Below are 14540 nucleotides of genomic sequence, written 5' to 3' on the forward strand. Positions count from 1 at the left end.
GTTGATGGTTGTAAAGCCAGGGCACACAGCTAGTGCTGTGTAAGCATTTGCTCCAAAATTCATAGTTTGCTTCCTTCTGCCCTTAAGAGGTCCTTCAGGAGAAATGCTAAAAATGACAAACCCTAAGAGAGACAAGCTATTTCCAGACACTGCTTTATAAAGGGAATGGGTCTCTATAACACCAATTGTCCTAAGAGGTATTTGCTTCCTGGAAGACAGAGAGTCAGAATGTGTTAACAATGGTGGAGACTCCGCAAATGACTGGCCAGATACGAGCTATTTGAGGGGCATGGCCCACTCCCCTGTGGCTCCTTGAACCCTTCCATGGAGCCGGACCCAGACCCGAGAGGGCTGGTGGTTTCTCTGGCAGAGGGCAGGGGCGTGCCAAGGGGAGGAGGAGGGAAGGAGCTCCCGGGATCCCCCACGCCCCTCCCCCACTAGCCCAGCGAGTAATGACATTCACGAAGAGGGGAGGGAGGGAGCGAAGCAGAGGGGCAGGCTCCGCGAGGCCATGTGATGCTGGGCGAGAGAGAGAGCCGCCGCTGCGGAGCCTCCTTCTTTCCTCCCTCTGATTCCGGGCTGTCATGGCGACCCCCAACAACCTGACCCCCACCAACTGCAGCTGGTGGCCCATCTCGGCGCTGGAGAGCGATGCGGCCAAGCCGGTGGAGGCCCCGGACGCGCCCGAGGCATTCAGCCCCGCCCATTGGCCCAAGGAGAGCCTGGTTCTGTACCACTGGACCCAGTCCTTCAGCTCACAGAAGGTACAGCCCAAGGGAGCAGGGGAGCAGAATGCACCCGGTGGCCAGGAGACGTGGGGGAGGGGATCCAGGAGGGAGGAAGGGGTCAGAGGACTCCGGCGAGAGGCTGGAGGGTGGAAGGTGTTTCGGGGGACGGGAGGGTGGAGAATGCTGGGTTGCTCTCCCGGAGATGGCTGGCCCTGTCTTGGGCCCCAGGAGCACCGTCCTCAATTCTGGGAACATCCATTATGCCTCTTTCCCTCCCAGAAAGACCCAGTCTCTTGGAGGGGTGAGAAGAGAAACAAAGGCAAGGGGAAGCGAATGGACACTGCTGGGAAGGCGGCCTGTTGGAGGAGGCGGCTGCTGCGGGGAGGGAGGAGGTGCGCTTCCCGGGATCCAATCTCCAGCCCCAGGCGTCGTTGGTGGGCCTCCCTCCGAGCTGCTGTCCTGGATACTACAAGCCCTCCTGGTTACAGCTCCTGTCTGGCTGGGAGCCTTCCTCTGGCTGGGGCTTGGAGCGTCTGTCCCTAGTCCTCTCCCGCAGCCACACTTAGAGCGGAGAAGGAAGGAGTTAACCCATCTCCTTAGACCAGCTCCGTTTGGCCCCTAAAATCTGTGTTTTGCTCTTAAAGACACAGACGGCCGCTCCGCCCCTTCTCAGACCCAGACGAGCTGGGGCGGTGGGGGTGGGGGGAGGGCGGGCTGTTTAGGAATCCAGCCGGGTGCTGAGTTTTCCGGGTTCCCGCTTCCTGGGGGTGAGGGTCAGACACTGCGCCTGTAAGACAGGGGCGCCTCTAGGGGCGCAATCTCCCACCCTGGGCGGCTGTCCGTCAGTGGGGCACGAATTCAGCACCATGGCCAGGGCCCAACAGTAACTATTGCTAATCTCTAAGTGGCGCCCATTGTCAGACCCTGGGATTCCTCTTCTTCCTGGAAGATCCTTTTGTTCCTTTCACTCGTTTTTCAGATAGAGAAACAGAGTCCATAAAGAGAAAGGGCCTTGGAACCAAAGGAGTTGTGTTTGAGTCTTGGTCCAGGCTCAGTCCATCATCTGGAAAATGAGATGATGATGATGGTAGTAGTAGTAGTAGTAATAATAATGATGATGATGATAGTAACAACAACAACAACAACAATAATAGTAACAGCTACTTCTGATTCCCACCCCTTCTCAGAGCTACTGAGAGGGTTGTTGAAGAGGCAGTATAACTTGGTGTGCTAGATGGCACTGCCCAAACTTGAGCATACATTAGATTGCATGATCCTGGTTGAAACACAGACTGCTGGGTCCCACCCCAGATATTTTGATTCAGCAGGTCTGGAGTAGGGCTCAAGAGCCTGCATTTCCAAGTAGGTACATGATACTGGTGAAGCTGTCCCACTGACTCTCCTTTGACTAGCTCCAGTTTAGAGAATAGACTCTGAGCCCAGGCAATCCCCAGTGAAACAGCCATCTTCCCCAATAATTCACTGTAAAGTTTTGGACAGATCACCTTGCCTCTCCAAAGCCTTGGTTTTATAATCTGTAGAATGGAGCTAATGACAGTTTCTTTCTCAGAGGGTTATTTTGAGGGCGAAACGAGGTGACACACAAAAATGCTGATAGCAGTGCCTGGCATAGGGCCAAGGCTCTGATAATTATAGGTGTTATGATATCACTAAAGTGCTAGGGGAAGGAGGGGTTGGGTTAGCCAGGGCCACTCTGGGACTCATCTATAAATTCTTTTTTTAAAAGATTTTATTTATTTATTTGATAGAGATCATAAGTAGGTAGAGAGGCAGGCAGGGAGAGAGGAAGGGAAGCAGGCTCCCTGCTGAGCAGAGAGCCCAAAGTGGGGCTCGATCCCAGGACCCTGGGATCATGACCTGAGCCAAAGGCAGAGGCTTTAACCCACTGAGCCTACCCAGGTGCCCCTCATCTATAAATTCTACACGTGCATGCTGAGCACCTACTACATGCCAGGCTCTATGCAAGTTGCTGGCAGTTTGGAGATGAATCACACTGACCTCCAGATTTCAGAATACGTTCCCACCCAGAACCTCAGGAGCCAGGCCTCAGTGGCTAGGACTGGACAGCAGGCAAAGGGAAGGTACCTCTCATCACCATTCCTCAAGGGAGCTTCTTGCTCTTTCCTTTGCCCCCATGGAATATATCCTATTCAGTCTGCACTCAGGGCTGAAGTGGCCCCTTATTCAGGGATGGGACTACCCACTGCAACCTCATTTGTGACCAGGCCAGCCTGGGTATCCTGCCTCCCCTTCCAGGACCTTCCCCTTGCCTGGGGGCCCATGGTGGGTTCCAGAGGCAGTGTAACCTGGTGGAAAGGGCCTGGGCTCTGCAATCAGATGGTCTTGGGTTCCATTCTCATCATAAGTGCTTACTGGCTGCGTGACCTTGAACAAATCACTTAACCTCTCTGTGCCCCAATATCCTCATCTGGCAAAAGAGACTTTTGCATCCAACCCTGCAAAATTCCTGGGGGATTAAGAGGACATAGAGATATGTTAAGTGTCTGGCACATAGTAGGAATTTAGTAGGTGAGTTTCCTTCTTTTCAGTCCTGAAGATCCCTGCCTGCATTCAGGGAGCATTTCCCGGTGGTAGAGCATCTGAGAAGTCTGTCCTTAATGGTTCATGAACAGCAGAAAATAGCCTACCCCCAGGAGTGGTGGTGGTGGCTTCGTGGAATGTCTGGGGACTATCCCAGAGCTGGAGGGCAGCAGGACAGTGAGGGGACCCAGAGCCCAGCCTCTGGGACCAGACTGCCCAGGGTTCAACCTTAATTCTGCCACTGACCAACTGGGTAATTCTGGGCACGTTGCTTAGCCTCTCGTGCCTCAAGCCTCATGTCTGTAAATTGAGAATAATAACAGCACCTCCAGGATAGGGCCATTGTGAGGATTCAGCAAATGTATCCATTAAATCACCTGGCGCAGCACCTGGCTCATTGAAAATGCCCAGTAAGTGCACAGACTGGAGATCAAAGCCTGACTGTGCCACTTCCCACTGTGTGACTTCGTGCACGTGTCTTCACTTCTGCAGGTTTCCTCTTCCTCCTCTGTGCAGGAGGAATGGTACCTATCTCAGAGGGTTGTGAGGATTGAATGACACCATGCATGGCCACACACTTAGCACAATGCCTTAAAGATTGCATGCTAATGGTGGACTTTCAGGTACCGTCCTAAGTGATCATCTAGGGCCACAGGGTTCCTAGGACATTCAAAATGCAAAGTATAGAAGTTAGCTTCTTTCTGAGGCTCTTCCTGCCCCCAGCCTCCTTCTCCTTGACTGGGGGTGGGGGTGGTGGGCAGAGGGGTGAGACTGGGAGGGGCAAACATGCAGACATTCTTGTTGTTGGCATTCCCACCCACTAGCTTGTGACCTCAGGTAGGTCCTGACCCTCTTTGGTCCTCAGCTTTTCAACATGGAAATGAACTAGATGTTTGATACAATCTGCATCCCTCCCTTCCCAGGCAGGAAGCACTTCCCCATCTCTTGTGTGTCCCTAGCCCCTGGAGCATCCTTCTGTCCTCACACCAGCCAGTGTTTTTTAAAAAACTAAGATTGCTATTTACTAGCTTTGTGACTTTGGTCAACTTAGTGCTGTCTCTGTGTCTATTTCCTCTTTTGTAAAAGGAGCACGATACTAGCACCTACCTCATTAGGTTTTTGTAACCCATGTAAATGTCTTAGAGTAGTGCCTGGCACAAAGAAAGTGCTATATGAGAGCTATCCTTCTTATTATTATCACCAAGGTGAGTCTCTGAGAGCCATCCTTGGCTTCCTGCAACAAGCCTGTTCAAGGTTCCCTGACCCGACCCTCTCAGGGTCTGCCCTCGTCTTGGATGTACTTGTGCGGAGAACCTGGCCCAGTCTTCTGCCCCCAGGAATAAGAGCCCAGATTTGGGTCCTGTCAGAAGACAGTCACAACACCCAAGACTGAGCAGGTCTTCTAGAGGCCCCTCTCAGACATGGCAGGAGGAAGCAAGAGGTGGAAGGTGATCGCTACCCCCGCCCTGGCCTTGCCTTTCAAGCTCTTGGGTACTGGTCCCCAACCCCGTCCATGTTGCACTTGACCCTTTACCCCACCCCCACCCCCAGAAGCTCACAGGTGACAGCTGTAGATCTCACCACTCTTCTCAGAAGCCTGCAGTGTCTCACCAGGTCCTTCCAAGAAAGAGCCAGAATCCTCCTAATGGCCTTAGGCTCTACTGCAGGATCCTAACCATGCCTGGGTCATGGACCCCTCATCAATGCGGGGTGGGGCAGGGGGGACACCCTGTGGATCTTTCTCACAATAATGCTTTTAACGGAATAAAGTAAGATACATAGCATTACTGAAAGGTAAGCCGGTCGAAGTGCAGCTACTGACATATTTTTAAAACAAATTCATTATATAATAACATATGTTTCTGTATTAACCCATTATAACCTGACCTAGTGGCAGGACTGAGCCCTGTAATGTCAAAGTCACAATGAGTGTAGCTGTAGCAATGGGGAGTGATGAAAGTGATTTCTTGTGGTGACAATATTTCAGTCACTGCTAATGCTACCATGCTTGTCGCCTACACTCATAATTGTAGAAAATGCTAACTGTCAGTATGAGAGTACTGAAAATAAACATGTAATTTTCCCATCCTAGTTCAAGGAGGCTCTGGGTTGATTCATGGTCCCCTGAATCTGGGAGTCTCGATTACAAGGCCCTGTGCGTGACCTCCTCTCCTCTCGTCTTGTCCCCCCTTTTCTAGCCACACTAGCCTCCTCGCTGTGTTTCAGATATGCCAGACATGTCCCTGCCTCAGGGCTTTTGTGCTGGCTGTTCCCTCCACTGGCAACTCTTTTCCTCAGATCTCTGTGTGGGCCACTCCCTCACCATGATTAATTAAAAAGAAAAAAAAAAGTATTTGAGAGAAATACCCTGAGGTTCAGAGACTCTAAGTGTCTTTTCCAAAGTCACACAGCAACTAAATGGTTGGGTAGAGATGCCAACCCAGCACCTTGCAGTTGCCTCATAAACAAGGGCCTCGCTGAAGAGGGACAGTGCCCAGCTATGACAGTGAAGCACTAGAAGCTAATTCTTTCCACTCATGGGGAAGATAGTCTGCCCGGGGGTGCTTGATGTCTGGTCGCACTGAGTGGTGACCACCTGAGTCTGGTCCAGTCTCCAGGATGCAGAGATGGCAGATGGCCTTGGTGACTGCGTGCCCTTCCCCTGGGCCTGGCTTTCTCCCACCTCCCCTCCCCTGCAGGATGGCACATGGTTCTGGCCTACAGCTCAGCTAAAGGAGAAAGTCTCCTTGGCTGCCTGCCGGCATGACCCTGAGGCAGCTCCAAGCAAAACTGTTACATCCGTAAAGACAGTCCCTTCCCCAGGCACTAGCCCTGCCTGGTGCCCTCACTAGAGTCCCAGGGCAGGGCCTGGGAATGGTCCCTGGGGGCAGGTGCCCTGCCAGGAGGCAAGGCCAAACATCTGGACCCGCCAAGGGCAGAGGCCTATTTTGGTTTCTGTTTCCATCCATTCAGTGGTCCCAGCTTGGCCGGAGGCTGGATGGCTAGGTGGGGCCTGATCGCTCAGGGTCGGGGGTGCCAGGATGGGCAGGAAGAAGGGAGTAGACAGTTAGGCTCCGGGGCTTCTCCAGGGCACCGGCACTACCCAGGACTTCAAATACACACAAGCACATACTCTCCTGCTCATGCACGCTCACCTATAGACACATGGGAGGACACACACACGTGCCTATACACACTCATCCCCACACTAATGCACATGCACTCACACAATACTTTAACACAGTTACTCAGACACTCTTCCATACACACACACACACACTTGTGAGCACATATGCACACACACTCTTCCATACACACCCACGCTCGCGCACACATGCATGTGCATGCACACACACACACATACACACACACTTATTTACGCAGTTGCCGCTCCCGTTCAGGATCATGCTCTCATAAGCTCACATCCCAGACCAAACAGATACCACCCCCAGCGCTCGCTCTGGCACAGTTCCTCCCCCTCTCTTAGAACAGAACCAGCAGTTCCCTCCCACTGTCTCCAGTGTGGTCTGAATGTAGTGTCAGCTTGTAGCAAGGCTGCGGGGCGTGCCTTGAACACGGAGTTCAGCCCCTGTTCTACCAATGACTGAAAGGAGGCTCGGAAAGGGACAGCGATGGCTCTCAGGTCACATCACATTGCTGGGGCAGAGCCAACGTGAGGATCTCCCAGCCCCATCTGCAGGGCCTGGTTTTGGCTATTGGCGCAAATGAATCTGTGAATAAGGGTTGGGGCTCAAGGGCTCATTGCCTCTCCCTCCCCATGAGGAAAAGGGGTGTCCATGTTAGCTCTGGGGGGGGGCACATGAAGTACTGCTCTAGCACATCAGCGATGGTTGTGAGGTAGTCTGTGTGTGCGTGCGTATGTGCGTGTGTGTGTGTGTGTGTGTGAGAGAGAGAGAGACAGACAGAGAGAGAGAGAGAGAGCTAATGAAGGTAGAACTCCTGTGTTAACCTCCTGCGCTGGGTCTCTACCCATGTCATCCCATCCTAACTCATGCCACGCTTGAAACAGTGGATTACATTCCTCATTTCATAGACCCTAAGGCCAGAGAAGTCAAGTGACTTGTCCAACATCACAAAACAAACAAGCAGCAGAGCGAGGCTTCAAGTCCAGTTCTGTCTGCTTCCAAAACCTGGTCTCGTACAAGTGGCTAAGACACGTTATGCCTACGGTGTGCCAGGCACTGTTCCACAGGGACTACAGCATCTCACCCCCACAGCAGCCCTCTCCGGGCATCACTGGACAGGGGAGGAAACCGAGGCACACAGATGTAAAGCCAAGTCACCCAGCAAGTAGGTGCTAGAGCTTGGATTTGAATTGATGGTCTGGTCCCCAGCCCAAGGTCTGACCATGATACCATGCTGTCTCCCCCTGAGTGTTTAACTCCTGGCACCCGGGAGGGAAGCTGAGAATGCCCAGTCCCAGGAGCTACCAGGTGTGTGGGGACATTGACGCCCCAGGAGAGCCGCTCTTCCTGGCCTCAGGGATGCCTTTCCTTCCCCCTGAACTGGAGCCATTAATGGAGAGGAGTGGAACCATCTTTTTGCTGGGAGACCTTGGACAAGTCGACTTCTTTCTGAATCTCAATCCACAGGCAAGGGACAGTTGGACCGGGTGATCTCTAATTGTCTCCCAGCTCAGAAATGTTGGGCTGGGTCAGGAGCAGGCCCCAGCTTCAAGGCTGTCCATTAGGTTCTACCAGCTCAAATGTTTGTCTGGGACCCCTTAGAGACACAGGGGAAAACTAAGGAGGGGCAGGCCCAGGACTCCCTGAAGGTGCCCGCGGGGCAGAGAATGCTGGGCTGGGAGTTTCAGGTCTGTTGCTACCTTGCTGTGTGGCTCTGGGTAAGTTACTTGCCCTCTCTAGGCTTTAGTTTTCTCATCAAGAAAAACATGGGGGATAGTTCCTGTTCTACCCCACTCTGCAAGGCTATTGTGAGTATCCAACGTCCAGATGGGAAACTGTGTGGGGCAATGAAAGACCCAACTGATGTTGGCAAATTATTATTATTTTTTAAAGATTTTATTTATTTATTTGACAGAGATCACAAGTAGGCAGAGAGGCAGGCAGAGAGAGAGGGGGAAGCAGGCTCCGGCCAAGCAGAGAGCCCGATGTGGGGCTCAATCCCAGGACCCTGGGATCATGACCTGAGCCGAAGGCAGAGGCTTTAACTCACTGAGGCACCCAGGCGCCCTGGCAAATTATTTTGTACCTTGTTTTGTTTCCCAAATAATTTGAGAAATTTAGCTATTGATAATTGATTATGTTGATAAGAGTTTCTGTGAATTTCCTGGCCAGATCTACCCCTGGAGGCCAGGCTGAGTGTCTAATCAGATAAAGAAATCATGAATCGAGTGCCACCCATGTACCAGACACTAGGGTGGTACTATTAACTCTAGTTCCCTTCTGCAAATTAAGAAACTGAGGCTCAGAAAGTTTAAGAAATCTGCCCAAACACACATAGCAGAGCCAGGAATCATATCCCAGGTATGACCAGCTGTGAAACCCAGGCCCATCACCACCAGGGAGCACTGCCCCTTTGCCCCAGAGTAGGGTAGGGCTGTGTTCCTCCCACCAAGAGGCTCCAGGCCCATGAGAGATTTCAGCCCCCACCCCTGCCAGGAGCCCAAGAATGAATTGGAAGCAACCATGTCACCTCCTGTGTGTGACCTCTGACCTCCCTCCCACATGCCCCGCCCCCCGGGCAGAGTGTCCCCCACGCCTGCCCGCCTGCCCTGCTCTGACCCTGGCGCCTGCAGGTGCGGCTGGTGATTGCCGAGAAGGGCCTGGCGTGTGAGGAGCGGGACGTGAGCCTGCCGCAGAGCGAGCACAAGGAGCCCTGGTTCATGCGGCTCAACCTGGGGGAGGAGGTGCCCGTCGTCATCCACCGGGACAATATCATCAGCGACTATGACCAGATCATCGACTACGTGGAGCGGACCTTCACAGGAGGTACGGCTGCCATTTCCACCAGGGGCTCAGCCACAGACCTCGGGGACCCCACAGGCTCAGACGGGCTCCCAGAACCTTGGGGAGGCTGAGGAAGCCCCCTGGGGTGCGGACATGGCCCAGTCTCCCCTGCAAGGAACAATGGGGCTGCAGACAGGGCTCAGATGCTCCCCAGGAATCACAGAGCTACAGGCATGGCCACGATCCTTGGGATGCCACAAACCCTCTCCCCGGCACTCCAGGGAAAGGGTTAGCTAGTCCAGACATGTCCCTAGGAGCACTGGGGCTGCAGCCTCCTTCCCCAGGAGCTCTGGTGTCAGAGGCACGACCACAGGTCCTCAGAGCCCCCCCGCAGGACCCAGGCCCTCCTAGTCACCACAAATGGGGCCCAGACCTTCCAACTATGCCAGCACATGGGCAGGGCCTAACCCCCTGAATCCCTATAAGCACAGTCAGGGCCGTGGGCCCCCTAGGTACCCCATAGACACGGGCCCAGGTAGCCTCGAACATTGCCGATATGAGCGCGGCCCAGACACCCCAGAACCCTGCAGGACGCTGTGTCTCCCTCCCTCCCTCCGACCCTCTTCAGGTTCAAAAGCCCACTGCCCATGGCAGATGCGGCAAATCCAGGAGAGGGGTCAGGGCCCAGATGGGTACTGTGTAGAAAGAATATGAATGAGTTGCCAACAATTAAAAATGAAAGAAAGTTCCATTTTAAGCATCCAGATTTCTGGCTTCTCCAGCCTGGTCACACTGGGCCAACACCCCCATTGGGCTACAAGCTTGGAGTGGTGAGGAGCTGCCCCTAGGAGACAGGCTGGGTAGACCAGTAGGATCCCCTGTCAGCCGGGTGGAGACTTTGTCTCAAGAGCCTGGGAAAAGGGTTGGTCCCTGTGGGCCTCGACATATCAGGGTTCCAGGATGCTGGCATGGAGGGATGGGGTCCTAGAGCCTGGCCTGTCCAAACCGGGGATAGGGAAGGGTAGGCGGGCAGGGCGGGACCACCACCCCCAGCCCAGCCCTGGCCGTGCCCTGCAGAGCACGTGGTGGCCCTGATGCCCGAGGCGGGCAGCGCTCAGCACGCGAGGGTGCTGCAGTACCGGGAGCTGCTGGACGCGTTGCCCATGGACGCCTACACGCACGGCTGCATCCTGCACCCCGAGCTCACCACCGACTCTATGATCCCCAAGTACGCCACGGCCGAGATCCGCAGTGAGTGCCGCACTACCCCCGCTGGCCCACCCGTGTGCTTTGGACAGGAGTCCTCCTCCCTCATCTCTAGTCCCCTTCCTCCTCATTTTCCTCCTGATCTCCCTCATCCCTCTCTGCCTCTCTCTCCACCTCTTTCTCTCTGTCTCTGTTAATCCCTCTGGGTATCTCTGGCTCGATCCTCCCTCCTTCCCCCCGCTCCTGCCCTCCCTCCTCTTGCTTTCTCTCCGCTGCTCTCCCTGGCCTTCCAGCTCATTCACTCCCTTTCAAACTGAAATGTCTCTCCCTCTCTGGCTATTTTCATTCCCCTCTCCTGCCCCTCTTCTTGTCCTGCCATCCCATGCAAAGGCTACAGGGCTCTGTGGCCCCCAGAGGCTTGTCTTGTCCCGGGGGAGCTGGGGCACCATCATGGTGGAGTCCCAGCCCCAGACACCTGGAGTCGGGGCCCAGGGAGGTCAGGACTGTGGTTGGTGATCCAGGGCACTGAATGACATCAGGGTTGGTGCCGCCAAGGAAGGCTGCCCAGATGTGCAAGGCCCCCTTTGGGGTCTCTGGTTTCTGATTTAAGCATCACGTGTCCTGTCCTAACTGCTAACTTGGACATGCCCATAGCCTGGCTCATCCTCTAGTTTCCAGCACCCGGTAAACAGGGGTTAGATTAAATCAGACTACGCATCAACCACTGTTTACAGACTTTGGTCCAGGCTCTGTGAAGACACCATGGGGGTCCTATAGACAGATTAAGTGTGGTGATTCTAAGTAGATACTAGGTGTCTAGTAAATGGTCACTTCCTCCCTCTTGAAGGAGAGAGCCGATGTTTGTAAGTGGGACGGGGCAGGTTGTCGAACTTGATCTCGTCCCTTTAGAGCACCCTTGAACAAGACTCGGAATTTATCAGTATCATCCTATCTCCATTCAGTCAGCAACACTGATGAGGTCTCCTATGATCTAGACCCTGGACAGGGGGCTGGGGACAGATGGGGACAGACACAGCTTCTACTGTCCCAGTCACGGTTCCGTCCCAGGGAAGCAGAATGACAAGTGAGCGGGTAATTGCAGTGCAGGACTAAATACATTTGCACAGCCTCTCAGGAGGGCAGCCTGGCATCTAGATCAAACACAGAAAGGCCCGCAGCTCAGAGGTGATCCCACAGTTACACCTGGATGTGTGCACCAAGAATCACGTACAAGGATTTTCATTGCCGCCTAGGTGGTGATAACAAGAACTGGAAACAACCCCGTTGTGCATGAGTTGGGAACTGGGCAAATACATTCTAGTCTTTCCCTACATTGGAACACTTCAAGTCTTCCCATACAATGGACCTCAGCACAGCTATTTTAAAAAAAAAGATAAGCCTATGACACTGGGTGTTACATGCAACTGATGAATCACTAAATTCTGCCACTGCAACTAATAATACACTATATGTTAACTAACTTGAACTTAAATAAAATCTAAAAATATAAGCATATGGGATGCTCTCTAAGATATATTAGTAAGTAGGAATGAAGGGCAAAAACTGCATCTAGCATGCTAACATTAATATATTTAAAAGGGTGTTAAATGGATATGCAGGTGCTTGCAAACACAGAGGGTTTCTGGAGGGATATACGAGAAGCTATTGGCTTTTGGGGAGCAGAACTAAGAGACCACAGATTGAGGAGAGAGAGATTTACTTTTCACTGTGCATTCTTTTAATATTGTTTGCATTTTTATTTTTATTTTTTAATTTTTTTTAAATTTTAAAAATTTTTTTTATTGTTTGCATTTTTAAATAAGTATGTATGTATAACCTGTTCAAACACTAACTGATTTTAAAAATGTTGACCCTAGAACCAAGGAGTGTTAAGAGAAGGTGCCCATCCCAGCCTTGGGGGCATGGGGGGCTTCTGAAATAAAGCAACACCCAAGGATGACCAGGGGGTAGAAGGGGAAGGAGAGACAGAATCCCTCCAGCTTCAGGGGTAGGAGAGGGTGTGGTGTATTGGAGGAACTGAAGGAAGTTCCGTGTGGATGATGCATAGCCCCAGGGGGTATGAGTGGCTATGGTGGGAGTCTGGGGAGTAGGTCTGACAGAATTGGAATCTTGTCCAAAGAGCAGTGGAGATGGAAATGAACATGGTGGAAAATGGGATGGAAATGAACATGATCCGATGTGTATGTAACAGCACTCCCTCCCCTGAGAGAATGGGTGGGACAGTTAGGAGGTCCTGCTGTCACCTAGGTGAGCAATGATGGTGGCCTGGACTGGGTGGAGGCAGTTCCTAAATACTTCTGGGGGCTGGAGACCCTTCCTCATTCGTCCATGAGCTACCTGAAGGAGCCTAGAAGGCAGTGAGGGGTCCAGAGAAGGCCCAACCTGCTCCTCCTTTGAGGAGAGAGATCTGAGGGTTCCAGCTCCACTGGGTGAAGGAAGGGGATCTCACAGGTGCAGAAGGGATCCTGCAGTGATCCCTCCAATCAGCCTAAGGTCTTTTCTGGGCTTGGTTTGCCCTCCTGGAGTCTAAAGAGAGCCACATGTGCATCCCTGGGTGACTGGCAAGAAAGAAAATGCTATACTTTACCTTCACGTTCATAAAATATTAATGAGACTTAATATAGCCCCAAAGCTGAAAGGTCTAGGAGTGTGTTTACTGAGTTTTGTGTCAGGCCAGGAGATGGGGTGGTAGATGGTGAGACATCAGAGGGCAGAAGTTGAACATCTGCGGTTACTCATTTACTCAGTCATTCTATTCATTCATTCATATTTTCATTCATTCAACTCTCACTAAGCTCTTGTTCTCTGCCAGCCTGCACTGGGTTTTAAGGAAACAGAGACAAATCTGACATAGCCACTGGTCTCTAGAAACTCAAGTTCTGGTGGAGACATATATATCCAGAGATAAGTACATCAAAATCTCCACGTATGGCAGGACAGGTTGTGCACTGCACAAGTCCAGGGGTCACTTTTCACATAGATTGCAATGTGAATGGGTTTGTGCAGGGGCAGCTCTGATTACTGTATTTGCATTTTATGGCAGAAATCTGTACAGTGTACACCAGAGGACAAAAGCATTGAGTGGTCAAACCTCCTAGAGGATCAGGACAGACTTCATGGAGGAGGTGATCTTGAACTAGATTTGGAAGGGGATTTTCATGAATACAGGAGAAAGATATTCCAGGAGGTAGAAGTAGTGTGAGCGGAAACCAAGAGGTTTGGGATGGTCTGGCACATTCAGGGAATGCCAAGCGTTTGGAGTGGCTGAAATGTTACCACCTAGGGACAGGGACAGGTGGGGCAACTCAGTGAAAGATGAAGTTGTAAGAAGAGAGGATCCTGCTGTTTTCGTTTTGTTTTGTTTTGTTTTTTAAGGCAAGTTGAAGAGCTTGGATATTATCTGAGGTCAGTGAGGAGCCAAAGGATGGGTTTTAAGCAGGGAGTGGCATGATCAAGTATGTGTTTGAGGAGGACCTCTGAGTGGGGAGAAAGGGATGGAAGGAGAGAGTGCCGGTGCCTCGGGCTGGGTCAGAATCATCCAGAGCGAGATCAATGAGGGGATTTGAACTAAGGGAGGTGGAGGATTGAAAGGAAGAAGTTGAGTATGAGAAGAATAAGAAGGAGGAATCAGAAGGACCTGGGACTGATTTGGTTCAGGGAGCAGGTGAAGGAGGAATTGAGGGCACTCCCGCAGGCATCTGGCTTGGCTCAGTGTGGGGAAGGGCGCTGCAGTCAGTGGAGAGTGCAGGTGAGGAGCACGTGGAGCAGGGACGATGACATCGGGTGGGCCATGATGAGTTCAAGGATCCTAAGGGATCTGTAAGTGGAGTTGAGACACAAGGGAAAGGGGAGAGTAGGATTGGGGCACCACCATCTACCTGACCCCCCACATCCCAGACTTACTGGCCAAGAATTCTGGAGAAATCATGGAACAGACCCCAGGATCTTATCCTGCATGATATTTTAACCTCCTCTTATAACTCCCACAGTTTACAGTTAGATTCTCTAAGTTAGATTATGGATACTTCTTTTCTCTCATTAAGAATGATTCTCAAGGTGCTGGCTTGAGTTCCATCATGGACCCACTGTTCCA

At 52.2% G+C, this 14540-nt stretch overlaps 1 protein-coding gene across 4 annotated transcripts in view; it reads left to right on the top strand.

Moving 5' to 3' along the window:
- GDAP1L1 (ganglioside induced differentiation associated protein 1 like 1) overlaps positions 1-14540 on the top strand; it is a 27701-nt gene continuing 13161 nt past the window's right edge. For 2 of the 4 annotated variants that reach the window (XR_007130060.1, XM_047745481.1), the window contains exons 1-3: positions 792-1209; positions 9070-9262; positions 10298-10471. Coding sequence is in view for 3 of the 4 variants with exons in the window: in XM_047745481.1 (XP_047601437.1) it covers positions 793-1209; positions 9070-9262; positions 10298-10471 (784 nt within the window). In the remaining variant the exon portion in view is untranslated. Of the gene's footprint in view, positions 765-791; positions 1210-8511; positions 8798-9069; positions 9263-10297; positions 10472-14540 lie in introns of those variants that run through there. The other 2 variants (XM_047745482.1, XM_047745483.1) reach the window with 2 other exon arrangements.

The sequence above is a fragment of the Lutra lutra genome, chromosome 9 (genome assembly GCF_902655055.1).
Source record: "Lutra lutra chromosome 9, mLutLut1.2, whole genome shotgun sequence".
NCBI classification, from domain to species: domain Eukaryota; kingdom Metazoa; phylum Chordata; class Mammalia; order Carnivora; family Mustelidae; genus Lutra; species Lutra lutra.